The sequence below is a fragment of the Ictidomys tridecemlineatus genome, chromosome 10 (assembly GCF_052094955.1).
Source record: "Ictidomys tridecemlineatus isolate mIctTri1 chromosome 10, mIctTri1.hap1, whole genome shotgun sequence".
Lineage (NCBI taxonomy): Eukaryota > Metazoa > Chordata > Mammalia > Rodentia > Sciuridae > Ictidomys > Ictidomys tridecemlineatus.
The window spans coordinates 89,530,908-89,557,924 of NC_135486.1; the positions used below are offsets into that span (position 1 = coordinate 89,530,908).

Consider the following 27,017-nt stretch of genomic DNA (forward strand, 5'->3'; position numbering starts at 1 on the left):
GTGGTGCTGAGGATCGAACCTAGGCAAGCACTCTACCACTGAGCCACAACCCCAGCCCTAAATTTTTTTACGTAAAGAAAAAGAGGATCAAATAATTTAGTCTTAATACTTAAAACTATGCATAAAAAAGAATATTATATTTGTGTATTACAGTTCTAAAAGTACTTCACATCAATACTTCTTAATAACTAACTGAACTCAAGCTGATTATAGATGTATAAATTAGGGCTGCTTTTCCTTTAGAAAAGATACAGTGAGAAAGTGATAAAGACAAGACTGGGAAACCAGCTTAAACTGGCAGAACTACCAAGGTGTGTAAGCATATCTGCTGAGGATGGAACCCAAGGCCTCACACGTGTGAGACTAGCGTTCTACCACTAAGCCACAACCCCAGCCCACACCTGATATTTTTCAAAACAGTCTTTTAAGAGCTGAGTGCTCAGTGATAGAGCACTTGCCCAGCATTCATGAGGTCTTGGGTTTTATACCCAGCACTACAACAAAACAAAACAAAACCCAGTGATTTTTTTTTTGTTTTTTTTTTTAATCTGGCAAAATAGAGGTCAAAATAGAAGATACCTGTTTAAAGCAAATGCTTTTCTTGAACTATTTATTTGCATCACCATCATGCAATACTGCTACCTAACACACTCAAACCATAATCAGGTTTTCTCTTTCATGCCTGTTTGGGAAGACACTAGAATTTAATCTCTTATGGCTAAGAAAATTCACATTTCTGAAGAGCACAAATGAAGATGTCACCATAATTACTCAATGAAGTAAAAATTTCCCAAAGCCTCTGTATTTTCCTTTAACAGGTTGGGATTTATAAACTTAAAATAACAAAGAATAAAACAAGGCAAAACAATTAACTCTGAGTTATTTAAAGAAGACACTACAAAGATTAATGTTTCTTTTTTCAAATTTCACATCTAGCCTATTATTTTTGTTGCTTTTTATTTTATTTTATTTAGTTGTAGATGAATAGCATACCTTTATATATTTGTTTACTTTTATGTGGTGCTAAGGATCAAACCCAGTGCCTCACACATGCTAGGCAAACACTCTGCCACTGAGCTACAGCCCCAGCCCCACTGTTGTTATTTTTATATTGTGGCAAAAAACATGCAAATAAAATTGACCATTTGACATACAGATAAGTAGTGTCACATATTTACATTATTGTAAAACAGATCTCCAGAACTTTTTGGTCTTGCACGTCTGAAACTCCAGATCCAATAACAACTCTTCCCCCATTCCAGACTATTTTTTATTTATTTTTTTAACTTTTTGGGGTAGTACTAAAGAAAGAACTCAGGGCACTCTATCACTGAGATACACTCACAGACCTTTGAGACAGGGTCTCAAGTTGCCCTGTCTGGGGTTGAACTTATGATATTCCTGCAGTTTCCAAAGTTGCTGGGATCACAGTGGTGTGCCATTTTATCCTGCCCGGCCTACTCTTTTACCAAAGAAAATCATAGTGAAAAAGATAAAAAAGAATAACTGTGTTATACTCCATACTTTATTTCTCTATTACTGCTAGTGACAAACTACCCATTATTAAAACTAAAAAAAGGGAATTTGAAAATTAAAAAGTACCCAAGTCTCAAAAAAAAATTACAAGACAGAAAAATCTTGCATGTTTTTGTCCTAATTGTAAGTACAAAAATAACCTTTTCCTGAAATTTGACTTCGATTAGCTTTGTACCTCCTGAAACATTAAATTTATTCAAGGCAAAGTACTGTCATCTTTAATACACTGATTGAGATGAAAACGAGAGTATATTCAAAAGCCAAAAACTAACCTTTAAGAAAATCTACTAAGACTTTTTTTTCTTTCTTTTTGGTACAGGGGATTGAACCCAGGGATGCTTAACCACTGATCACATCCCCAACCCTTTTATTTTTTTATTTGGAGACTTCAAGGTCTCACTAAGTTGCTGAGGCTGACTTTGAACTTGAGATCCTCTCGAGTTGCTAGGATTACAGGCATACTCTACCATGCCCAGCTTCTATTAACTATTATGTACAATCTTATCATGCATCAATACAGATGTTTAACAAATTCTTGTTCAAGTTGAAAAAAAATCTTGATTAATTTTAACATTTATGACTTTGTTCTCATGATCTTCAAACCTTGAAATTAATTTTGATTTATCATTCTTGAATTATCTTCAAAAATGAGTTACATTTCACTGCATAGTTTTTTCAAAAGGTTGACTGAAGAACCATATATAATATAGATTTAGCACTTATACTAAAAAAACCACTCTTAGGTTTTCTTCCAATTTGTGTTTTATTTTTATAGACAAAATTCTAAGTGAATATAAATATTAAAATATAAAATAAGAATAATGAAAAAGTCAGGGAAGAAATATAATTTTAAAAGAATTATAAACATTTAATAATTTTAAAAGAATATAAAAAAAATTAAAATAGAACTAGGGATGTAGTTCAGTGGTTCAGCACTTGCCTAGTATGCACAAGCCTTGCATACTAGCTAAAGAAGAAAAAAAAAAAGAAAAAGCAACAGTAGGAAAATAAGCAGTAAAACACAATTTTTTTTTTTCAAACTCTTAAGAGGAACAGTTTTTTCCTTTAGTAAGAGATCCTCAACTAAGGGAAATACCACACTGAAATTTAAAAAAAAAAAAAAAAAGATTCAATTAAACACTGAGCTCAAGCTAGCTCTACTTAGTTGAAAGCAAATAAATCAACCTAAAATGATACTATCTTTCTTATACAAATATGATGCTGATGATCTATCATCAACGGCAAATGTTGCTTGAAATTCTATTATTGTTATTATTACTTTGTTTTGTTTATTGAGAACTATATACATTCTTCCTGGTCCTGATTAGAACCAAGAAGATTGGTTTTTTATTCAGCTGGCCAAAACAATGAGAAATGCCATTCCAATTTTCAATGAAATTGAAAAAGAAAAATTACAATTTACACATTAAAATATAATATTTCCAAGTATCCCTTGTTAAGTTGTTCCTATTTCAGTCCCTCACTATATGCCAGGCTTGCTTTATTCTGAGGTGCTTCTTTACACACTGTGTTCATTGAGAACAGAGGTGATAAGAAAGGAGATTAGCAAAGCATAATCAGTGAACAACATTCCCTAATCCCTTTCTCTGCCTCCCAAGCATCTCCTTGTTTCAAAATATATATACAGGTACTCAAATGGGTTAAATTTTGTATTAGAATTAATTCCAGCAACAGGCTGACCTTAATGATTTCCAGAGTTTCCTTCTAGTTCTCATTCCTGTGATTCTGTTTATCTTTCCCTTCTTCTTTGTTGTAACTTTGAGAATTGGTCATTTACTAAGAAAAGTTATTTAGCTTTCACAGTCTAGGTATCATACTCAGGCCTAAAGACTTCATGAGCAGCTACAAGGAATCATACTGCAGAAAGCCAGTTTTAAAGCACATCCCTTCCAATGGTTTCATCTGGATTACCCCCATACATCTAGATCTTCATGACAGCATGACAGATTCCCAAGGGACTGGGAACAAGGAAAGTTCAAGGTAGCATCACTGTTACTTTCAGAGTGAGTCATAAATATATAAGAGAAATGGGAAAATATGAATATAGACTGCACACTAACCAAAGGAATAATACTTGATTTTATGAGGTATGACAGTGACATTTCGTTTTATAAGAAAGTGGACATTTTGTTTTGAGTTGCATACACAGAAGTAAGTAGGAGCAAAAAGCCGTAATGTCTGAGATCTACAAAGCTGCTCAAAATACTTCAACGAAAAGAAGGAAAAAAAAAAAGGAAATCAGATGAGGCAAGTACTACAAAATCTTGATAATTAGTGTGTGCGCGCATGCATGCACATGTGTGTATGGAGAAATAATTATTCTATTCTTGTATATGCTTGAAATCTACCACATCAAAAAAACTTTAAAAACTATTTGGTGCTAACATATAATTCAGTTAAGAACCAGATAATACAAAAAAAGTTGCCTGTTTAAAAAAAAAAAAAAGAAAGAAAGAAAAATTTGCCTACTAACAGGAAAAATAAATTGTTCAAAGTCTACATACTAAACTTTCTAAAATTGAAGAGAACCTCCTATAGTTCATATGTTGACCAATGTATTCTTATTTCAAATAAGACTCTCATTTATCTGATTTCTAACTAGGGTGGATATAAGAGTTGACAACGAGAAGGGGAAAGTTATAGGGCATATTATTAATGAATCAACACATAAAGTAATTCAGGCAAGAAGAAAGCCAAGTCACAATATTTAATCCCCAAATATCTGTCACTCAGGATTTGTTAATGGCAACTCCTGCTTCCAATTTTTTGACCTTATCACCTGTGTGATTTTACTTTAGAACATAAACAAGAAAAATGTCACAACCGGGAAATTATAAAACAAAAACTTATTGACTGACTCATAGTTGGGTAGGGAGGGGGAGCATAGGAAGAATAGATGAATTCTAGATATGGATGTGGGGTGGGAGGGAAAGGGAAGAGGCAGGGGATCAGCAAGGATAGTGGAATGTGATGGACATCATTATCCAAAGTACATGTATGAAGACCCGAATTGGGTGTCAACCTACTTTATATACAAACAGAGATATGAAAAATTGTCGTATATATATGTAATAAGAATTGTAATGCAAAGAACAACAAAGTACATGTAAAAAGACATGAATTGGCATGAACATACTTTATATAGAAAGATATGAGAAACTGTGCTCTATAAGTGTAATAAGAATTGTAATGTATTCTACTATCATGTATTTTTAAAAAATCAAATAAAAAACAAACAAAAAACCCAAAAACTTAAAACTCCAGCTTCCCCTTGTGTACCACCTCCCTTTAATTCATCAGCAGAACAAAGGTTGAAGGACCAACAGGAAGCTCAACAGCTGTCAGGTCTTTGTACAAACAGGATGATGTACATTAGCCATACAACTGATTAGCAGAAGCTCTGAAAAGACAGAGCTTTCAAATGATTTCAGTCACAAGGATCAAACGCACAGAATTTTTGGTAACACTTTAGTTTCCACAGCTTAATGATGATTTGATCATGTAAACAAGAATGATTTGATCATGTAAAATAAGTCCTTACTTACTGCTTCCATGACTTGTTTATATAAAACTGAATGTGTAAGTCTAAAACACCAGGGAATTTACATCCCTTAACTTGAAGAAAATGAGACAAGTAGCCAATAAATTATGTTACCATCGAGTATTATTTTTAAAAACCAGTCACTTTGGTCATACATCATAGGGTTAATAAAGATGCCATTTTAGTTTAATAATCCGTAGATATATAGTGTTGTATACTAAAAACAAATACGTCAGTGAAATGCTTCAGATACAACATCTAAATTAATATGTTCAGAATATTTTGACTGCTAAGAATTGAGTTCTAAATCATCAAATAATCATCATTCATGCACAGCATAGAGGATAATTCCTAGTTAACTAAAATAATCCATTAATTAGCACACAGATTACCTTTTTTTGGGAGGAACAGGGGTACTAAGGATTGAATTCAGGGGCACTTGGCCACTGAGCCATATTTTGTATTTTATTTAGAACCAGGGTTTCACTTAGTTGCTTAGTACCTCACTTTTGCTGAGGCTGGCTTTGAACTCTCCATCCTCCTGCCTCAGCCTCCTGGGCTACTGGGATTACAGGCATGTACCACCGAACCTGGCCAGATTACCTTTTAATTTCTTTAAATTTCAAGTATGTGAAAGATTAAAACCAGTTATTTTTTATTTTTATCAAATACTTCAAACATATAGAAAATAGAAAAATCCAAAAACTTGCCATCTAGATTTAATAAATACCAGCATCTGATATATTTGAGATTTTAAAAGAAGTATTAGAAATATAAAGTTTTTTTCCTAGTTCCTTGATTTGGCCTTCTCATAAGTGCTCTATCTACTCTTCTACTTTATTCAAAACTTTCCCTTTATCTCACAAACCTATCCTCTATTATTTCACAGAAATGTCTTCAAAAATCTATACTCCCAATGACTACTTCTTTCCTCTTGGTTATTCTCTAGCCTACTACAACCTAATTTCTGTCTACTAGACTTCTATTCAATTCTAAAACTTATAAACCCAAGATTGCTTTTCAGGCTTCCTATTACTGGACCACTCAGCAACTTATGACTCACAAGGCTGGGTGTTGATAGCCTGAAGATTCTCAGAATTGCAAATCATCATCTTTCAACAACAGGGATTTCTTTCAACTTTGAGGATCTTTTGTTCTGACTGTGCTGGCCCAGAAGTATGGAGAAAAATGACATGTGTGGAAGTTAGTGAGCCAGTACCCAAAGGGAAGGAACTGGAGACAGAGGAAGGTTTGCTTTCAGATACAGAAAAGAAAAGCAGAATTACAGACCAGGAATTATACTTATAAAAACTCTGGACAATATTAGGAAATGAATGTACATTATGTGATTTAGGTTAAAATAAAATATCTAACATATGGTTAAAAAAAAAAAAAAACTTCTGGAAGATCCCAAATCATTACACACACACACACACACACACACACACACACACACACACACACACACATTTCATTCTATTCTATTTTCACAGATAAAAAGACTAAAGGTTATATACCAAAATGTTAATAATTAAATCATTAACCAATGATTACATCTCTGAATGTAAAGATTATGAATAGTTTTATGTTCCTTTTAATATTTATTTTGTTAATCTTACACAATGAACATACTTTTTTTTAACAAGAAAAATGCCATGTTTTAATGTTTTTTTTAAAAAAAGGCCTACATGCCTGTCATTCAGGGTAACAAAGAAGGGTGTTGCTAGGGAGATGCAGCTCCATAGAACACTTGGAGAAAACCTGAGGGAAGACAGTGCATGTCGGCAGCTTGAAAAGGGAAAAGAAAAGCAGGCCGGGTGCATGGGGCCCAATTTTGGGAAAGAAGAGAGCTCACAGGAACCAGTCTGGCCTGCGACAACATAAGCGCCTGCTGTTCTCCTGGGCCTTCCAGTCAGCTATTGAGTCCTTTTCAGTTTCCCCATAAGATTCTGCTAAAATCCCACTACGGATGTGTATCCCACACTACCTGGCACCACCAGGCACTCTAATGATGTTCTTTCTTACTGCTTCCCTAACTTCTAGTTCACTAGAATTCTAAAAACAATGAGCATCTGAAAATATTCCAAGAATATTTGGAGCAGGACACTCCAAACTCTCAAATTTCTACAACCCTGTGTTGACCTTTACAAGCTCCACTTTCCAGCCTAGTCACTAGGCTCCAGTAAATGAGATACTTGTATTTCCCCTGAGCATCCCTTTGTATGTACTCTTTCTATAGCCCAGAATATGCTTCCATCCTAGGATCTGCCTGGCAAATTCCTATTCACCCTTTATGTCTAGCTCAAATGAAAAATCCTTGAGAAGGCACTCCAAGCCAACTGGCTGCTTCATCCTCTGGATGCCTTATTCATTATGGATGTAACATTTTACAGTACTTCTTATTGGAATTATTATTAAAACATACGTCTAGGGGCTGGGGTTGTGGCTCAGTGGTAGAGCATTTGCCTAGCATGTGTGAGGCACTGAGTTCAATTCTCAGCATTGCATGTAAATAAATAAAATAAAGGTCCACTGACAACTAAAAAATATCTTTAAAAAATACATCTACTTTATTAAACTATGAGATATTTAAAGCCAGGAACTATGCAAATCCCTGTGCATCTAGAACAGTGTGTTGGGGCTGGGGATGTGGCTCAAGCGGTACCACGCTCGCTTGGCATGCGTGCAGCCGGGGGTTCGATCCTCAGTACCACATACCAACAAAGATGTTGTGTCCGCCGAGAACTAAAAAAATAAATATTAAAAAATTCTCTCTCTCTCTCTCCTCTCTCACTCTCTCTTTAAAAAAAAAGAACAGTGCGTAGACACAGTAGATATTCAATAAATATTTGATAAACTAATGAATAATGTATTTGTTTGTACTATATGTTTTTATAGATATCTCAAAAATATGTTTTAGGAGCAGAAAAACAGGCACTAACTGATTCTAGTACCCTCCAACCTCTGTATTCGGGCTGGCACATGCTAGGTAAGTGCTCTACCACTAACCCACCTGCAGTCCTGACACTTGTGCTCTCTGAATGAAACCAATTCAAAGTTTAAGAACAAATTGAAAAACAAAAAATAGTAAAGAACAGGTCAAATATATATTTGCAAACAGTACGATTTCTGCTATCTTTACACTAAGAATATCGGAACTATGTCAATTTGGAATTAGAAACCTAGTCAAAACATAATTTGAAGAATACATGTTATAGAGGGGTTTTTGTTTTTCTTTCCCACAATGGTGGTGATAGTGGAGAACTGTTATAATGTAAAAGTATTTAAAATATTTATCTTCCTTTCAAAATCAATTATAGTAAGAATAGCTGATAATCAGGGAGAATGGGAAATTTAAGATCAACTACAAGTAAACAGAATCAGCACATAACTCTCCTTTCCATAAATTTTAACTTGTGTTTGTGCCTGCCTATAGCCTACCTGAGCTAAAGTAGGAATTGAATTTTGGCCAGTCTGAGTATGCATATGAGCAGATTCTCTCTCTGCCACAGAATCAGTTATACTTCCATCCTGCCGAGATTCAATTGTTTCCATGGTCATTTGTCTGAAAAGACAATAAAAAGGAAGAAGCATTAAGGACCCATCTAAAATATCAGGAAATACTGAGTACTGTTTTTACTTAGCTTTCTGATATTCATTTATGGCAGTCAATCATCCTCTTGTGGTTTTTCTTTTTTGGTTTTTTTCATTCAAGAAATTGGCTTAGTAGCATAATTTTCACTCACCAAACTGAAGGCACATTCTCTGCCCAATGAATAACAATGTTACCAAGGGAATGCTGCAATGTATTTTATGGGAATTAGCTTATTTTAAAAATTAAGTCTTAAAGTCTCCTATCTATTTTGGGCATTCTATTTAGTATGAAAGAGTGATAATACTAGGTTTTCTACTTTACCTGGAAAGTATAAATATTCTATGAGTCTCAAGGTCTAACATAACTGTTTTATATTATGGTGTGGAAAATTGCCCACTGTCTAAATTAAATGTCATAATAATGTGTCTTGCTTTGTCAGCAAGTAGTTTCTGACAAACAAGCCTCCCAAACAAATTCAATCAGTGAGGGCTAACCACTTTCCTCCAGCTCCCCAGTTATTCAGAGAAAAATCTAATTTTTCCAGGAAAAAACTTCTGACATGATTTTAGTTTGCTTCTGAATTCAATTTAAGTTAATGGTTTCTATGTAGAGTCTAGAAGGTAAACCATATAATAACAAATTTTATTTTATTAAGGAAAAATGTAAAATGCAAACAAAATAAATTTAAAATTTAAATTTATAGAACTACTCTGTGCTGCCATATCTTTTCAAATGTCAATAGTATGATACATTTGTTCACCTTAGTAGTCTAAATATATATCAAAAAGTATGAAGCCTACTTAGGACATTGAATTAAAAAGTTCAAATTGTTTTCACCAGATTTAATTGATTTCCAGATCCTTCATCTATTGTCTTTCATTTACTGCCTTCATTTGCATTTCTGTAAGCACTACCTGAAGCTAACCTTGCATTCTCAAACCTATTTGTTATAGGCTATGCTATAGACATTTTAATACTTACAAATTTTCAGGAATTGTACAAAAACAAAAAAAACTATAGCCAATGATGGAAAAATGTACATCCCTTAATACTTTCCAATGCCTTTACCGCTTTTCTTACTACTGTCTGGCATGAGCTCTCCAGTTCTGGGTACATATAACATGCATAAAATGGGTATATATCATCATGCATAAAATATTAATTCCTACTGCTCTATTTTTGCTAATATGAGCTCCAAAGAGAATGCTGCATGAGTTTTGTAGGATACAAAAAGTTATAATCTACAAAAGGAGATAAATAAAGTGGGTGAACACTTACTTAAATGTTTTTGTTTTCTGTTTATTTTGGTGGTGCTGGAGAGCAAACTCAGGGCCTCCCACATGTTAAGCAAGCTCTCTACCACTGAGTTATATACTTAGCCCTCAAAATCCTTTACCTATAGAGTTTAAAGAGCTGCTTCTTCTTCTTCTTCTTCTTCTTCTTCTTCTTCTTCTTCTTCTTCTTCTTCTCTTTCTCTCTCTCTCTCTCTCTCTCTCTCTCTCTCTCTCTCTCTCTCTCTCTCTCTCTCTCTCTCTCTCACCCAGGAGCTCTGTAGAACTGAGCAACAACCCCAGGCTTTTGTGTGTGTGTGTGTGTGTGTGTGTGTGTGTGTGAGACAAGGTCTAGCTAAATTGCTAAGGCTGGCCTCCAACTTTCAAACCTCCTGCCTCAGCTTCCCATGTCACTGGAATTACAAGTATGCACTATGGCACCCATCTAAGAGTTTTTTTTCCTATAGAAAAATCTCAGAAGTGTGAACGCTAGTGTGCCTTGAGAAGGGTGGAGAGTGAAGAGCCAATAGGCAGCATTTACCAAAAGTATCTGATCCCCCCTCCCCCCAAAAAACCACCTTTTTCCATTAAACATACCCTAGTATGAGTATTTTGGCAACAATCTAAGAAATATTGTGCTATTTTTACACCTTTGTTAAAGTATTGAGATTCTGCCAAAACCTGAGTCTCAACTCAAAAATTACATGCTAAAAGGCCTCACCTAATAAACTCCATTCATTTAGCATCATCTACATAATAGGCTCTATATACAAAAGTGGGTAAGTTGTGGGCCCTTGTCCTAAAGGAATTCATTTACCAAATGGTCCTTGATTTCTCAAAGTTCTTGGATAAGCTGCATTAGGTTTAACTAAATTATTTGTTTTAAAAAATGCAGATTTCCAAACTTACTTCACCAAACTTTCTGGGGAAATCAAATATTTTTATCCATGTGATTCCAACAAGTTAAAATTTAAGACTCACTTAGCTTATTGGTAGACTAGTAATAAATATTAAAATACTTAAATTGTGTGAAGCCTGTTATGCATAAAATGCTTAGAAAACCAGACAGGAATGATGGAGTCTGCCTGAGGATGGAGCCAAGTAGAAAAGAATAGATAAGTATGATAGGAAGAAAAGTCTAGATTTTGGGAAACAGGTCAGCTGACTGGAGTAGAAAATTTGCATGAGACTCATCAGGGAAGAGACAGACTAGGACTGGCAGAAGTAGGGTTAGAAAGGGTCAAGGGAACCAGATATTAATACTTTTCAATGATTTAGAAAAAAATTTTACTTCAGATGCCTCTTCTACTCTAGGTCTTTCAATATCTACAGTCAGTCTAGATTGTATAAAATGTCAACTATTTGGTGTTAACATAATTCAGTTAAGAACCAGATAATACAAAAAAAGTTGCCTATTAAAAAAAATTTTCAAAAAGAAAAATTTGCCTATTAACAGGCAAAATAAATGGTTCAACGTCCACATACTAAAACTTTTTAAGAACAAAGAGAACCTCCTATGATTCATATGTTAACCCATGTATTCTTATTTCAAATAAGACTCTCATTTATCTGATTCCTAACTAGAGTTGACAGTGAGAAGGGGAAAATTATAGGGCATATAATTAATGGATCAAGAATTACAACTCTTGGGGCTGGGAATGTGGCTCAAGCGGTAGCAAGCTTGCCTGGCATGCATGTGGCCCGGGTTCGATCCTCAGCACCACATACAAACAAAGATGTTGTGTCCGCAGAAAACTAAAAAATAAATATTAAAAAAAAAAAAAGAATTACAATTTTGTGGCTGTGGTACTTTGGGTCCATGTAAGATAAAATTGCCTATAGCTCTTTTTTTTCTTTTTTCTTTTTTTGTACAGAAATTAAAACAGGGGTGCTTAGCCACTGGGCCACATCCCCAATCCTTTTATTTATTTATTTATTTATGTTTGAGACAAGGTCTTGCTAACTTGTCAATTTAAGGCCTTACTAAATTCCTGAAATTTTGCCATCCTCCTGCCTCAGTCTTCTGATCCTTAGTGGCTGGGATTACAGGCATGTGCCACCACAACCAGATGCCTAGTTCTTAATACTCAAGAAATTGAAGGATGTGAGGTACCAAGTCATAATTGATATTTGCAATAACTATCATAAATCATCAAGAAATGTTAGCCAAGCATGGTAGCACATGCTTATAATCCCAGAAACTCGGGAGGCTGAAGCAAGAGGATCCCAAGTTCAAGGCCAGCCTTTGCAATCTGGTGAGAACCTATCTCAAAAATAAAATAAAAAGAGCTGAGGATGTTCCTTGGAGGTACAGTACCCCTGGGTTCAATCCCTAGTACCACACACACACACACACACACACACACACACACACACAACTTAATAATACTTAGTTTACTTTAAGGACAGAGTGGTACACACAATAGAATCTAAGACAATCGCCATAAAAAAAATAAGTTTTAATGCTTAAGAAGATAAAGCTAAACTATTCAGGGCTCAATTTTTTAGATATAAATGTTTCACACATGAAAGTGTTTTCATATATACTATACTATCTCATGTAATCACTTTAATTATCATCTCCGATATTCTCCAGACTTCAATCTTTTACTCTACGCTCTATTCCTTTTTTTCAACCTACATACTATAACTTCTTAAGTCCTAAATGCAGATAATTGTCAAATCTGTATTTATGCACATCTCCCTCCTGATGAGTTTTTCAAAACTGGAGTTTTCACATCACCTATCCCTTTCCTCATAATCCTTACCATGCTTTCAAGCTCCAAAACTAGAATCATGTCCATGTCAGAGTCAAGTCAAGTATTTAAAAAAAAAAAAAAAAACACCTCAAAGTTAAACATTAACCAAATCAGGATGCAAGGACACTTCAAGTTTCCTAGTGAATAAAGGCATAAATGGGAGGTCAGCAGCCATGCTCATTCATCTTCCTTACCAGACTACCACTCGTATTAATTCTTTACAACCTCTTACTCAAACAATGAACTGCACAGTTAAATTGCTGCTCTTTACAATTGCTGCCATCCACTGTGAAGATCATAAATCAGTCACTAAGTCTCTTCCTAAGCCATGACTAAATTTTGTTGCCCCACCACTTATGCTAGAATCACATCCATTAACATTTAACATTCCATCACTGCCCAAGATAAAAGCTCCTCTCATATTTCATTTTTACTTTCATAACTAGTGCTTTCTTCCTCCCCCATAACAAATCCCTCACTACCGCTCTTCCGTACTTTTGTAATGTACTATCTAGACTCCCAAAGGCCCCTTACAGTCATCTCAACACACAACCTCCCATACTCAGGATCAGAATGTTGACCTGGTTTCCACTGTAGACTTGGTTCCTCACTACTGCTTCCCAGCTGTTCCTCCTTTACTTCCTCATAACACCTTTATTCCACTGAGGCTCAAAGTAGTCAGTTGCGCCATCTTTTACCCGTCCATATGATAATCATCATCTTCTATTCACCTCCAGAATATAAACTAAAAATTATGGTTTTTAGAAGGCTTCCTTTCCACCATTCTGTGTATGTTCAACATTTAAAGGAAGGGATTCATCTCTCTCACTCTGTGTGGTTGATGACACACTGGACTTTGTTAGTGGGCAAAACTGTTCCAGCCTGAAATATTTGATTCCAACATCCCACTGTCACTACAACATCCTAACTTTTCAGCTTAAATCTTTCATCCATTATTCCCACCACATCTATTATTCCACCACACTAAGAGTTCCAGATCACTTTCTCCCTTTCTATCAGTCTCCTTTCTTCATTCCCTCACCATATTCAGATACCATGATTTCTCATTTTAACTACTTTTCCCAATACCCTAAATTTTTTTGTCCCTTTTCTTCATGCTTAAGAAATACCATTCTGGATACAATTAACTCTCTGTCACCTGTATGCCTGAACCAAGGATGATGAACAGTAATTAATAAAATTATAAAACAATATTACTAAAGCTATGGAATTGGTGGTTTTCAACCTCAAATGGGCAGTAATCTTATTGAGCTTCTCTAATCAGCTTAATCTCCCACTGTCCCCAACTGTTTCACATTTTCTCCCTCTTCTCAAATCCCTGAATTTACCTAATTATACTTTAAACTAAGATTTTGCCTCCTGATTTTAATCAGAAATCCCTCAACTTCCCTACCTCCAAATCAACAGTTACATCTACATCCTTCATTTTTCCTTGGCTCCTGCTTCTTTCACACTCTGTACCGGTTTTTTAGATCACATGCCCTTTTTTGCTCTTTTCAGGTGAATTATACAATAAATTATACTTTCACCTCACCAGTGGTTTCCTCCGTAAGACTTAAATACCTCCAAGTCTCTCCCCACCTTAGATACACAAGGATGTGCGCACACACACATCACCCACATTCAAAAATTCACTGCCTGAGGCTGGGGATGTGTCTCAAGCAGTAGCGCGTTCGCTTGGCATACGTGCGGCCCGGGTTCGATCCTCAGCACCACATACAAAGATGTTGTGTCCACCGAAAACTAAAAAATAAATATTAAAATTCTTTCTCTCCTCTCTCTCTCTCTCTCTCTTTAAAAAAAAAAAAAATTCACTGCTTGTCTTCTACCTCTCCCTGATGACCTACTTGAAAGAACTGCCAATGCTATCTCCATTTCTTCACCTCCCACCTTCTACTAGACAATCTCAAACTTGCAACAGCCTCTTTAAAAACGCTCTAAAAAACATAACTCATTTGTCACTAAATATTTACCAACACACTTAAATTTTATGTTGTTTGACCCCTCAGCAGCATTAAGTTGTAGACATATTCCTTCCTGAACTCTATTTTGATGTCCCTAGAATACATTTTCCTGTTCTGACCAAATCTCTGATGATTCCTCCACAAGCTGCTTTGCCAATTCCTTCCCTTACTTGATGTTAATCCTTCAATCTTCAGGGATCTGTCTAGCTTTCTTGGCTCACTTTCAAATCTCTCCCTGCTTAATGTTATTCATTTCTTTGGATTTAATACAAGTTTTAAACCTGCAACTCTTAAATCTACATCTCTAGCCCAATAGTCTTTCCTGAATTCCAAAATTCAAAAGCCTGTTTAACATTTACACACACAGATGTTTTGTAGGTACCTCAAAATTCTAAACACACATGTTCTATCTCCTGATATTCCTCTCTCAGGAAATGGGACCTCACCATCCAGAAAACTTCCTTCCTTTTATTCCTTTCATTCCCCACAGTTTTATCACCAGATATGACGATTTTACGCTCTAAAGTACAATTAAGTCTCCTTCAGTACCTTCTCACTGCCACTATTCTATCTCCTGATTTCGATCCATGTCAGTAATTATCTTTCTTTTTTTTTTTTTTAATTTTAATATTTATTTATTTTTTTATTCTCGGCGGACACAACATCTTTGTTGGTATGTGGTGCTGAGGATCGAACCCGGGCCGCTCGCATGCCAGACGAGCGCGCTACCGCTTGAGCCACATCCCCAGCCCCAGTAATTATCTTTCTAAAACATACATTTCTGATTAAAACACTTCTCTGCTTAAACTCTTCAGAAGCCCTATAATGACTATGAGATAAAATCCACTTGCCACTTCTTTTAATCATAACTACCATTTATTTAGTATTTGCCATGTGGTAAATGTAGTTTTGGTCCTCAACCACTCTATTAAATCATATAATTAGTTCCTCTTTTAGAGATAAGGAAAAGGAGACCTAAGGAGGTTAAGAATCTGATCTCACAACAGGGACAAAAACTGGCATAGCCAGGTTTTGAACCCAAGTCTTTCTCCAAAATCCATATTCTCAATTACCAGACCAAATTGCCATTTAACTCCTTTCACATGTGATTTCACTTTACTTTCACAGGTTCATCTCCAGTTATTCCATTCTTTCCTACACTCTGTATTCTATTCTCCTAATAAGCCATTTTTTTCAAATATACATCTTATTCCCCCAGTTCTAATCATTGACATGTTTCTGCTTTCTTCCCGGTACGACCTTCAACCCTTCTTTGTCCTACAGGCAAATTGCTTCCAGTTTTTTGTGCCCTAGTTCAAGACACTATCTTTCAAAAGCCTATTCCAATACCCCTGAGCAGAATCAGTTACTCTTCTGAGTTCCCAATACGTTTTGTGCAATACTTCCATTACAGCACTTGCCTAGCATACACTTTTGTTAGCACAGTACTAACACTTGTATGTTAATTTAGGGATGAATATCACATCTGAGATTTCTATGTATGCCCAGTGTCTAATACAACTGCAACTGTTATCATAATCTTCATTCAGATATGCTTTGTTGTTCACACTAGGCTCCAATTTCAATCCATTTGTATTATTTTAGAATATTTTGTATTATTTCAATCCATTTGTATTATTTTAGGTGCTCAGTCTATGTCATTCTGTAAAAATTTGATGCTAAACTCATTTATTTGAAGGTAAGTTCAACTCTAATTAAATAAATATCCTATCATTTAAAATATATATCCTATCATTTTCAAGCAAGTTTATTGTGCTAATATATATCCAACAGTTCTCCAGAACAACCTCCTAAACCCACTGAAAATCAAGCCCAAGGCAAGGCTCAGGGCCCAAGATTAAACAATATATAAGTGTTCACTGGGCATAGTGGTGCACTCTTGAAATCCCAGCAACTCCAAAGGTTGAGGCAGGAGGACTGCAAGTTCAAATCCAGCCTGGATAACTTAGTAAGACCGCCTCAAAATAAAAAATAAAAAAGGAACCTTGGATATAGTTCTAGCTCAGTGGTACAGCACCCCTGGGTTCAATTTCTAGTTCAAAAATCTTTTTTCTTAAATGCTTAACATGGGTTAAGCATCGAACTAAACATTTTATTTTCTTTCTTTTCTTTTTGAGACAGGGGTCTTGCTAAATTGTCCAATCCTCCCACCTCAGCCACCCTAGTAGCTGGAATTGTAGGTTCATGTCACCATGCCTGGCTTTTTCAGGCATTTTTAAGCACTATCTCAGGAGGCAATAGAAGACCCAGAACTCAGCTATACAAGATGAACATAAAACATTAACATTTGTAAATCAGCCTTAACTGTTCCATACAGAATTTATTTACAGAGTCAAGAGAAAGATCTATTTAAATTTTTCATTGTATACTTTATAGCTAAATGTACTAAAATTGAAGAGATGCATCACAGAATATACAGGCCAAAATCTCACTTTCTATAACAGCAGAGTAATCTTTAAATTAATAAATTATACAGTTTTTTTTAATCTTAAACAACAATCTTTATCAGAGGGGGAAAAAACAATTAGCAATTATATATTACAGAATACTTAAAAATAAGAAGTAACTATAAAAGACACAAAAGTACATTAAGTATTATAACTAACATCAACTAGAATACTTTAGAAACCAAATAGAAAACCAAATATTTGGTTTCATAGTTCTTAAAAATAGGTAAGAATTTGCTAAAATTGGCATATTTAAACTTGAATTTGCAATCTTCCCACCTCAATAATATTCTTTTCTTATGAGTTAAAATATTTCTTCTGATATTTATTTCCTTTTTCTCTTTTGATGGAAAAGCAAATATCTCAACCTGTTATGAATATACTGAGATCCAATTTAATAAAAGGTTAAAATAACTAATAAAAATAACAGGAATCTCCATTGTAACTAGTTTAAAAGATTTCCATGGTGAAATACTTTCCATAACAAATATATGTACAATTGTATTTGTTATCCTGTTATCTTCTATGACTTCTTATTCTGTTATTTTTTGAGGACTGTAAAAGAACATCTACATAATACTGTAATAACTCCCCAAATACTAAGGTACAACAATAAAGTTCTATTTGTACAATATGATACAAAATAGGTAGACAACCTATATATAACATACTTAAGAATTGAATGCACTCATACAAATATTTATAATTATAGAAACCAAAGCAATTAATCATGAAAAGCTACTTAGGCATGTCTATATGTGCATAAGAAATATGTAAGCAGGGGGAAAAACAAGAAGGAAAAAGGAAAAACATTTTAAGGAATGCTATCAGTACCTGAGAATGTGTGTGTTTCTTTATACTGGGGACTAAACCCAGCAGAACTTTACCACTGAGGTACATCCTCAACCTGTATTTAATTTTAAATTTTGAGACGGGGTCTCACCAAGTTGATTAAGGCCATGCTAAGTTGCTGAGGCTGGCCTCCAGGAAAGTGTTTAAAAAGAAGTTAGAAGCAAAGAAGGGAAAGGAAAAGACAGGCCAAAAAAATCTAAGTGAAAAATAGGGCAAAGACAGTGTCTTAATTATAATTTATGTGTTCAATAAACTAATAAAATTCTAAAATCTCAGTTGTTTCCAATTTGTAAAAACAAATTACATGGCACTGCAACTATATTACCTTTGCAAAAACTTTTCCACTTCTAAAAATAGAGTCCAATTGGTAAAGGAAAAATTTACTAAAGCTGTTTCTATTCTCTGTTTTTAAATAGCTTTACAAAAATCTCATAGAAAATTTATTTTCTCTTTAGAGCTAAACACAACTGATGAAACAGAACGTTTTGAAAGTTCCAAAAGGTGGCCGGTCTTTGGCTATATTTATATATATATATAAATATACTTTATATATATATACTTTATATATATAAATATACTTTATATATACATATATATATATGTATATATAAAGTACCAAAAGAAACTTGAAAAATTCTGATTAGATTGCTATAAAAATTGGTAGAGCCAGGCACAGTGGTGCTTGTCTATAATCCCAGAAACTCAGGAGGCTGAGGCAGGAGGATCCCAATTCAAAGCCAGACTCAGCAATTTAGTGAGGCCCTATGCAACTTAGTAAGACCCTGTGTCAAAATAAAATAATAAAAAAGGGCCAGGAATGTAGCTCAGTGGTTAAGCACCCCCAGGTTCAATTCCTAGTACCAGAAAAAAAAAAAGGAAAATACTGTTTAAAACTTCAGTGGAGATTTTCTTCTGTTTTACACAGTTAACAACAAGTAGTCTAAGAGTAAGACAGAGGACTAAAACTCTTGAGATTCCTCTAATTCTATAGTTCCACTGAACTATTTATATCTTTATCAATGGTCTATTTTCTAACTGAAAAGGATCCTAGAACTCAGAAAAAGCCAAATGTGAATATTGAATATTGTATGCATATATTTATAATCACTATGTATGTACAATATATATATACACACACCATAAGCACACATACATGTATGTACATATTTATCATTAATTCATCATTTTAACTATAGCTAAGTAGTAGAACCCTCAAAAAAAAAAAAAAAGAAAAACACCTACCTTACATTTGTCTTAATATATTTTTTCCTGCCACATTTGCTCATTATTAAGACATTTGCAATCAATGCTTTGCTCCTTCTCCGTTTTCTTCTTTATTTATCCTGCAGCAAAATTATAATGTTGAATTGGGAGATCATAACATTTATTTTCAAAAAATTAAATCTCTTAAAACTAGGCTATTAATATTCAAAAATTTCTATAAAACTGAAAAAGCATAGATAACTGGAAACAGCTTTAGATTTTTTTTTCAATTCTATTATTTATTTTTCTTATCTTTGGTGGTAGGGTCCACAAAATTTAAATGATGTGCTATTTCTCAGATTATTTTCTTTCTTTTTTTTTAATATTTTTTATTTTTCAGTTGTAGTTGGACACAATGCCTTTATTTTATTTATTTTTATGTGGTGCTGGGGATCGAACCCTGGGCCTCACGCATGCTAGGCAAGCACTCCACCACTGAGCCACAGCCCTAGCCCTCTCAGAAAAGAAAGCCATGCAGTCTACAGATCTATTATACATTAAGTGTATTAAGCTCAGAATCAGCTCCATTTACTGTTTGTTTTTGTTTTGCAGTGCTGGTGATAAGCTGTTTTAAAAGGTAATGATCACTCAATTGCAACAAATTTTCCAACCATGTTTTCATTAATTCAAACTTCAGTTTTCTCAAAGATTTTTAACTCTAAACAAAATATCAACAGTTCATTCAAAATCTTCTAATAGCCTTCACTCTATTTTAAAAAGCTATCTGAGACACTCATTTTTTTTAAGCTTAATACTTCTTAAAACTTAATACTTCTGAAATACACACATTTATTTATTTATTTATTTATTTATTTATTGAGAGAGAGAGAGAGAGAGAGAGAGAGAGAGAGAGAGAGAATTTTTTTTAATATTTATTTTTTAGTTTTCGGCACACATCTTTATCCGGGCCACACGCATGCCAGGCGAGCGTGCTACCACTTGAGCCACATCCCCAGCCCCACACATTTATTTATATAAGTATTTATTTGGGCTGGGGACTGAACCCAGTGCTAGGCAAACACTCTACCACTGAACTGTATCCTCAGCCCCAAAACACATCTGACCTGCAGAATGAAGTAAGATTGCCAAAGACAAAAGAATATCTGGGAGCCTTTGCTTTTTTTCAGAGCTGCAAAGAATAGTTATGACCATCCCTCAGTACTTTGAAGATGCCTATGCCAGCAATGACAGTGCTCAGCAATGCACATGCAGCTTTCAGACTTTGCTCCTAAATGGTTCTCTCTAAAACGGTGTCATACCCTTCCAATTTTGAAACTGCAGGCAATGGTTTGCCACACTGAAGGTACTAAAGCAATGGTTACTGTTGCCACCCCTTCCACCCTAGCAAAGCGACAACAAAAGATGAAAGAGCATTTTAACCAAGCTATCCACAACACAATAAATAAAGAGCAAGGATGGTGCCATACCTTATTAAACCTTATTCTCTATTATATTACACTAACATTTTACATGGAAACATCTTAAAAGTTGTATGACCAAGAGGGCAAGGATCATTTATTTATTAAAGAGTGACCAGTACCCATTATATACCAGGCTCTTATGTTAAGCACTGGGAAACAGTGGGACATATTGCTCAAGACGCTGCAATCTAAAAAGGGAAACAGACTTGTAAACAAAGATAATATCACCTGAGCAATAATGATCACAGCACCATGTAACAGAGAAATAACTACTATTCTCTGCATTTCTCTTGACATAATTTTTAGTTTTATACAAAATACATTCTTTTAGTTCAAAAATTTAGAACACAGAGAAAGGTACTCAGTGAAGCCCAGAAACAGCTACCCACTTTCTCTTCCCAGAGGCAACAAGCATTGAAGAAAGCACCATCTTCCTGCAACCCCAGCCACAGAGTGTCAAGAGGAAAATAATTGGCCTCATATTAGAATAACGATGAGATAAAATTGACTCTGACTCTGGATTGCCAGAGAAATATTTCATTTTAACTACTAAGAAGTCATTAAAGGTTGACTACTTACTGGTCAAATCTAAAAGGATGCTTTCTAATCCCCATCTTCCTTTAACATCTCTACAGCATTTCCTCATCCCTGAATTTTTTTTCTTATTTTTATTTGTTACATTTTTAGTTCTGAGGATTAAATCAGGGCCTTATTCCTACTAGGAAAGCATTCTGAGATTCTTAGTTAGGTCCCCAGTCTTTTTTTTTTTTTTTTTTTTTTTTTTGAGATAGGGTCTCTCTAAATTGCCCAGGCTGACCTTGAACTTGATTGCATTCTCCTGGCTCAGCTTCCAACACACCTGGGATTACAGGCGTGTGCTACCATGTCCAGTTTTCCTCTAATTTTTTATGACATCATTTTCATTTTTTCTTCCAAATTACTTAACCCTTCATTCTGTCTTCTTTGGCCCACTCTTTCAATACAGGTTGGTATTCCCCAGGCTTCCAGGCACAAAAATCATCTCCAGGCACTCTCCCTGGAACACTTTATCTTCTTTTAAGTAACTCTCAAATTTCACCTCAAGCTTCTACATTTCTCCTAAGCTCTAACCCCACAAGAATCTGCCTATCAGATGTCTCTTAAAGGTCTGCTCATACATCTTCAAAACCAAAATGTTCAAAACTAAACTAAGCCTCCCTCTTCCTGTAACTCTCCTCTTACAGTATTCTTATCTCAGTGACTGACACCACCATTAGCCAGCCCCCCTCTCTGAGTCCTAACCTCCATTCATGACCCATTTCCCTTGTGCCCAATTCCTGAGGTGGTAATGTGGTCTAATGGTAACAGTATAGTAGTAGAGCACTGGTATTAAGAGGTTGGTCTCGGTGTGAACTTGAGTTCTATAATTTACTAGATATGTAACTTTGGACAATTATTTAACATTTCTGCATTCCTTCCTGTCAGATTATGTTGTGAGGAGGAAGCACAATAATGAATGTAAAATGTCTAGTTGTGGGAATACAGGCTTAGAACATGTTTACTCAACCCTAATAACCCTACCTCTTAAATATCTTTTGATTCTTCTCTATCCTCTCCGGTCTCACTGCCACTGCTTTAGTTTTGACCGATTTCTTGATTTTTTGATGACTAAAGTAATAACAGCCTCCCATATCTCTCCCTACAATTACTTCATCTCACTCAAAACCTCCTCTCAAGCTCTTGTAAGCCACTCCACTTGACCACAATACTCCATTTGAAATGCAAACCCAAACACGTTATTTCGTCACTTAAAATTTTCCAACAGTTCCCTTTGATTTAAGAATAAATATCCAAAAAGTTCTTAATATTCTCATCTGAGACACTTGGGTAGAGACTTTATATAATACAGTTTGTTGTAAAAACATTCAGATTTTAAGGCACCTTGTTGCTTTGTATCACCTATTTCCCAAGTTCAAAATCACTTTGTATGGATTTGTAAAGCAGGGGTCCCAGTTTATTTGATTATAATCTAAGCATACACTGAAAAACTAAACTGCTTCTTATATTAGTGACCTCATTTCAAATCTGGTTTTAATATATTAGAATACATTTTTATTGGATAGACAGAATTGAATCCGGCATCCTATGCCCCAACCCTACAACTGGTTAAGAGCTAAAATATCCTAATATGTTCTCATGATGGATTTATACAATATAAAAATATTCTAGTTAGCTTAAAACACGCCCTTTGAATTTATTAACATGCTTCAGGATAGTCTGATTATTTTTTTGACACAGGATCCCCACTTAATGTTGCCTAAATTGCCCAGGCTGGCTCCAACTAGTGATTCTCTTTCCTCAGCCTCCAATTAGCTGAGGCACACACCACAATCCCCAATCTGAGGTTTTAATTTGGGAGGTGCTGGGGAGGGCTAAGTTGCTTAGGGCTTCACTTAATTGTTGAGGTGGCTTTGAACTCCTGCTTCCTGAGCCACTGAAGTTTTACTTTTTAAGCAGATATGTTTACATTCTGATGTACTATCCTTTATTAATACCAATTTTCTTTTTCTCTCCCTGCCTTGCCCTTTTTTTTTTTTTTTTTTTGGAGGGACTAGGGATTGAACCAAGGGTCTCACACATACTAGGCAAGAGCTCTCCCACAAAACTACATCTCTAGCCCCTCTACCAATTTTCTACACAAATATATCAAAAATCCTACCTGCCAAGGAACTTTTGAGCTTTATCTTTTAGAGCAGACAGATTACCTTATTACAGACAAATAATGTATATATTAGGAGAGAAAAATGAGTTGAAATTATTTTGTATGGGTATGGATTTTTGAGCTGCATTTGGTGGAAGACAACTATCATACTGATAAAAACTTCCTACCTGTATTAGGTTTGATTACAAAAAATAACATTTGGCATTCACCTTACTTTTCCCCAGGATATTGATTTTTTTCACCTTCTGGCATAACAGTTTCATTTTATTGTTAACCATCAACCTTTAACATATGGCTTTCTATGCAAATTATACTTAAAATATGCCAGAGAAAAGGTAGTATCAAAATTACTATACTTAGTAGAGTTTGACTACATACTGTACTATGGCATTAATATAATGAAACTTTCTGAAAAAATAAGGTAAACATAAGAAAATCTGGGACAATCTTACTATAATATGAACCCTTATAATCAGTTTCCACCTCACCATCCAACTCTCTGTATAACCAATGGTCCTCCATTCCTTTTATAAAATTTGGTCTAGTTAATTCCTACTGCAGTTCTTCTGTAGTGTGCCAGGTACTTCTGTTCCTACCAGATTGTGTTTAGCACCAAACCTGATTATGCTAGCCATAATTGTTGCAATTTTGGAATCGTTTAAAGAGATGAACAGGGCTGGGGATGTGGCTCAAGCGGTAGCACGCTCGCCTGGCATGTGAGCGGCCCGGGTTAGATCCTCAGCACCACATACAAACAAAGATGTTGTGTCCACCGAAAACTAAAAAATAAATATTAAAATTCTCTCTCTCTCTCTCTCTCTCCTCTCTCTTTGAAATAAATAAATAAAGAGATGAATAATTTAAAAAGAGAACTGTTCCTGTGAAAGCTAAGTCGAATGCTTTGCAAATGGTATCAAAGGCAAAAAAAAAATTAATACAGTTTTTGGACTAGATATTACAGTTGTAAATAACTACAGTATTACAAAAATGGAGAGTTCTTTATGAGACACTTGTAAAAACAATCTAAATTCTTGTTCCACTTTGAAAAATCCCAAAAATGGGACCTGCAAAGCACGCACTACTGAGATGTTATTTTCAAGAAAGTTAAAAAAAAAAATTTTTTTTTTAGATGATGGAAAAAAATCCAAAACAATGCAATTAGCACAGCCAAAAGAAAAAGGGAAACTGTGGAATAAAAGGCAGTGCACCTTTTAACAGAAGTTGGAAGAAAAAGAGAACAGAGAAAAGCACAATCTGTTTTTTTAGTTCTGAGACAAAATAAGCTTTTAGTTCTTCAAGTAGATCTGCACAGGTTAACTATAATTTAAGTAACAACAGCAAGTAAGGATTGAAAGATAAGGGAAGAACATGAAGCCCACGTTGTCAAGCCAATTAAAAGTTGGAAGGTGAGACTAGATTGAAGAGAGCAGTAATTATATTATAAACAGCCATATATCTGAAATTAACAGGGATGAACCTATGGTTATCATGAATTTTGGACAAGTGAAATGAATACAGGAAAAATGAAACAGGAGTTAACAGAAAATGATGCCACTTTTAAAGTGTTGTACTCTTTGTGAAAGTAAGTTACAGTAACTTTAAAATAATAATCTGTACACTTACATGTCAAAATAGGAGTAGCCAGGAAAAATACTCATAAAATTCCAAACATCTGTAAATAGTATCTTTAATATCTAAAACATGAATTATGCATAATTAGGAGGCTTTCTAACATAGAGTCAAAACTACTCCAGTCTAACTGCTTGAGATAGATACCTGGGGTGTTTTTGTTTTGTTGTTTTTGCAGTACTGAGGACTGAACTAAAGCAAGTACTCTACCACTGACCTACATCCCCTACATCCTTATTTTTTAAGACAGGGTCTTGTTAAATTGCCCAAGGTGACCTCAAATTTGAAATCCTCCTACCTCAGACTCCTACATATCAGGAATTATAAATGTGTGCCACCACACCCAGCTGAGATACCTGTTTTTTGAGAAATCTTAACTTTCATTAAAATTACCAAAACATCCCTTTTTCCAATTCATTACCCACGTGCTGCCTACTTTTGGCTATTTTAATGAATAGCAAAATCAGCTACTGAGCAGGAAATGAAAAAATGAAGTTCAAGTGTAATCAAGGCCCATCTCCACCCTTCAACTTAATCTCCCCCACAGTGTTAGGAATTTATCCCAGCCTAACACCTGCTGGGCAAGTGCTTTGCCACTGAGCTACATCCTCAGCCTCCCCATCCTCATCTCCACCCTTCAAGTACCCCAGACCACCACCTCCAATTCAAGAAAGAAAACCAAAATTTAAAATTCCAAGGGAGAGTTACTTGACCAAAGTCACTGTTAAGGTTTTTCTTTTCAATAGCATGCTTCTTGATACATTGATAAGTACATTTCAAGACACTCATCTACACAATGAGTGCAAAGGCACTGACTATTAATTAGTAAATCCAGGAAAGTAGATAAGACACTTAAATTAACTAAAGTTCAGAGAAAAGAATTTCAGCATTTCAACTCACCTAGATTGGTCCTATTTGGAACAAAACTGGTTTCTTTCTAAGTGCAGAAACAAAACTACTAGTCCAGTGGCAACTGGGGAAGTACAGGAAGATTGCAACTTCCAGGCCAGCCTGGGCAACTCAGTGAGAACCTGTCTAAAATTTTAAAAACTTAAAAAGGGTTGGGATGTAGCTCAATGGTAGAGTGGCCCTGGGTTCAATCCTTAGTGTGGGGGAGCAACGATGAGAGGGGAGAACCAATGGTTCTAAAACTGATCTAAAAAAATAAAGTCTCTGGCTGGGGTTGTGGATCAGTGGTACAGTACTTGCCTAGTAAGTGTGAGAAACTGGGTTCCATTCTCAGGACCACATAAAAATAAATAAATAAAATAAAGGTACTGTGTCCATCTACAACTAAAAATAAATAAATAAATAAATAATAAAATAAAGTCTGAATTTTAAGCTGTTAAGTGTTTGTGTTGTTCAGGTTTATTTTAAGAAGTCATTACAAAGGGAAGAGAATATTTAAAAGCTTTTTAGTAGGCTACCTACTTCAACAGTACCCCTGGCCCAATACTTGTAAAGAATATCAAATTGGGGGAAACAGGATCAGAAACATTTATACTGATAAAGATTCAATCAGGATTCCTTATGTACATTAATAATCTAAAACTCTCCCCTCATTTTCATGAAAGATTTATTGAAAAACAAAATTTAATATTTTAATCATGCAGTGACTTGCCTCAGTAGGAAACTAGAATACACGATGTCTGAGGTTTGTTAAAATTCATCAGTAGAGGCAAATTTCATTAACTTTCTGGGACAATGCAAAAACAAAAAGACTAAAAAGTTCCTCTGTGTTTATACAGTCAATAAAAATTTATTCATACTCTTACAAAAATATGTACACAAAACATCACTGTAATTACAACTTGACACTACCAAAATAATTTCATGCAAACCACCAAGTCACTGGAAAAAATTTGTTACATTGGTCTATTTACAAATTCATCAAAATTGTTTAATTATCATTATTTAATATGACAATGCATTATGTTTACTCATCTAGGACTAAAATAATGTATACCTTTTCCAA

General features: G+C 34.9%; 1 protein-coding gene across 24 annotated transcripts in view; it reads right to left on the reverse strand.

The window, feature by feature from the left end:
* Positions 1-27,017, reverse strand: part of Crem (cAMP responsive element modulator) — a 74,866-nt gene that overhangs the window by 46,537 nt on the left and 1,312 nt on the right. For 20 of the 24 annotated variants that reach the window (XM_078023394.1, XM_078023393.1, XM_078023392.1 and 17 more), the window contains exons 2-3: positions 19,271-19,371; positions 8,540-8,663 (exon numbers count right to left, since the gene is read on the reverse strand). The exons of 1 other annotated variant lie outside the window; for it this stretch is intronic. In XM_078023394.1, the coding sequence (XP_077879520.1) occupies positions 8,540-8,663; positions 19,271-19,314 (168 nt within the window). In that variant the 5' untranslated portion in view covers positions 19,315-19,371. Of the gene's footprint in view, positions 1-8,539; positions 8,664-19,270; positions 19,372-27,017 lie in introns of those variants that run through there. 3 more of the 24 variants (XM_078023375.1, XM_078023395.1, XM_078023397.1) reach the window with 3 other exon arrangements.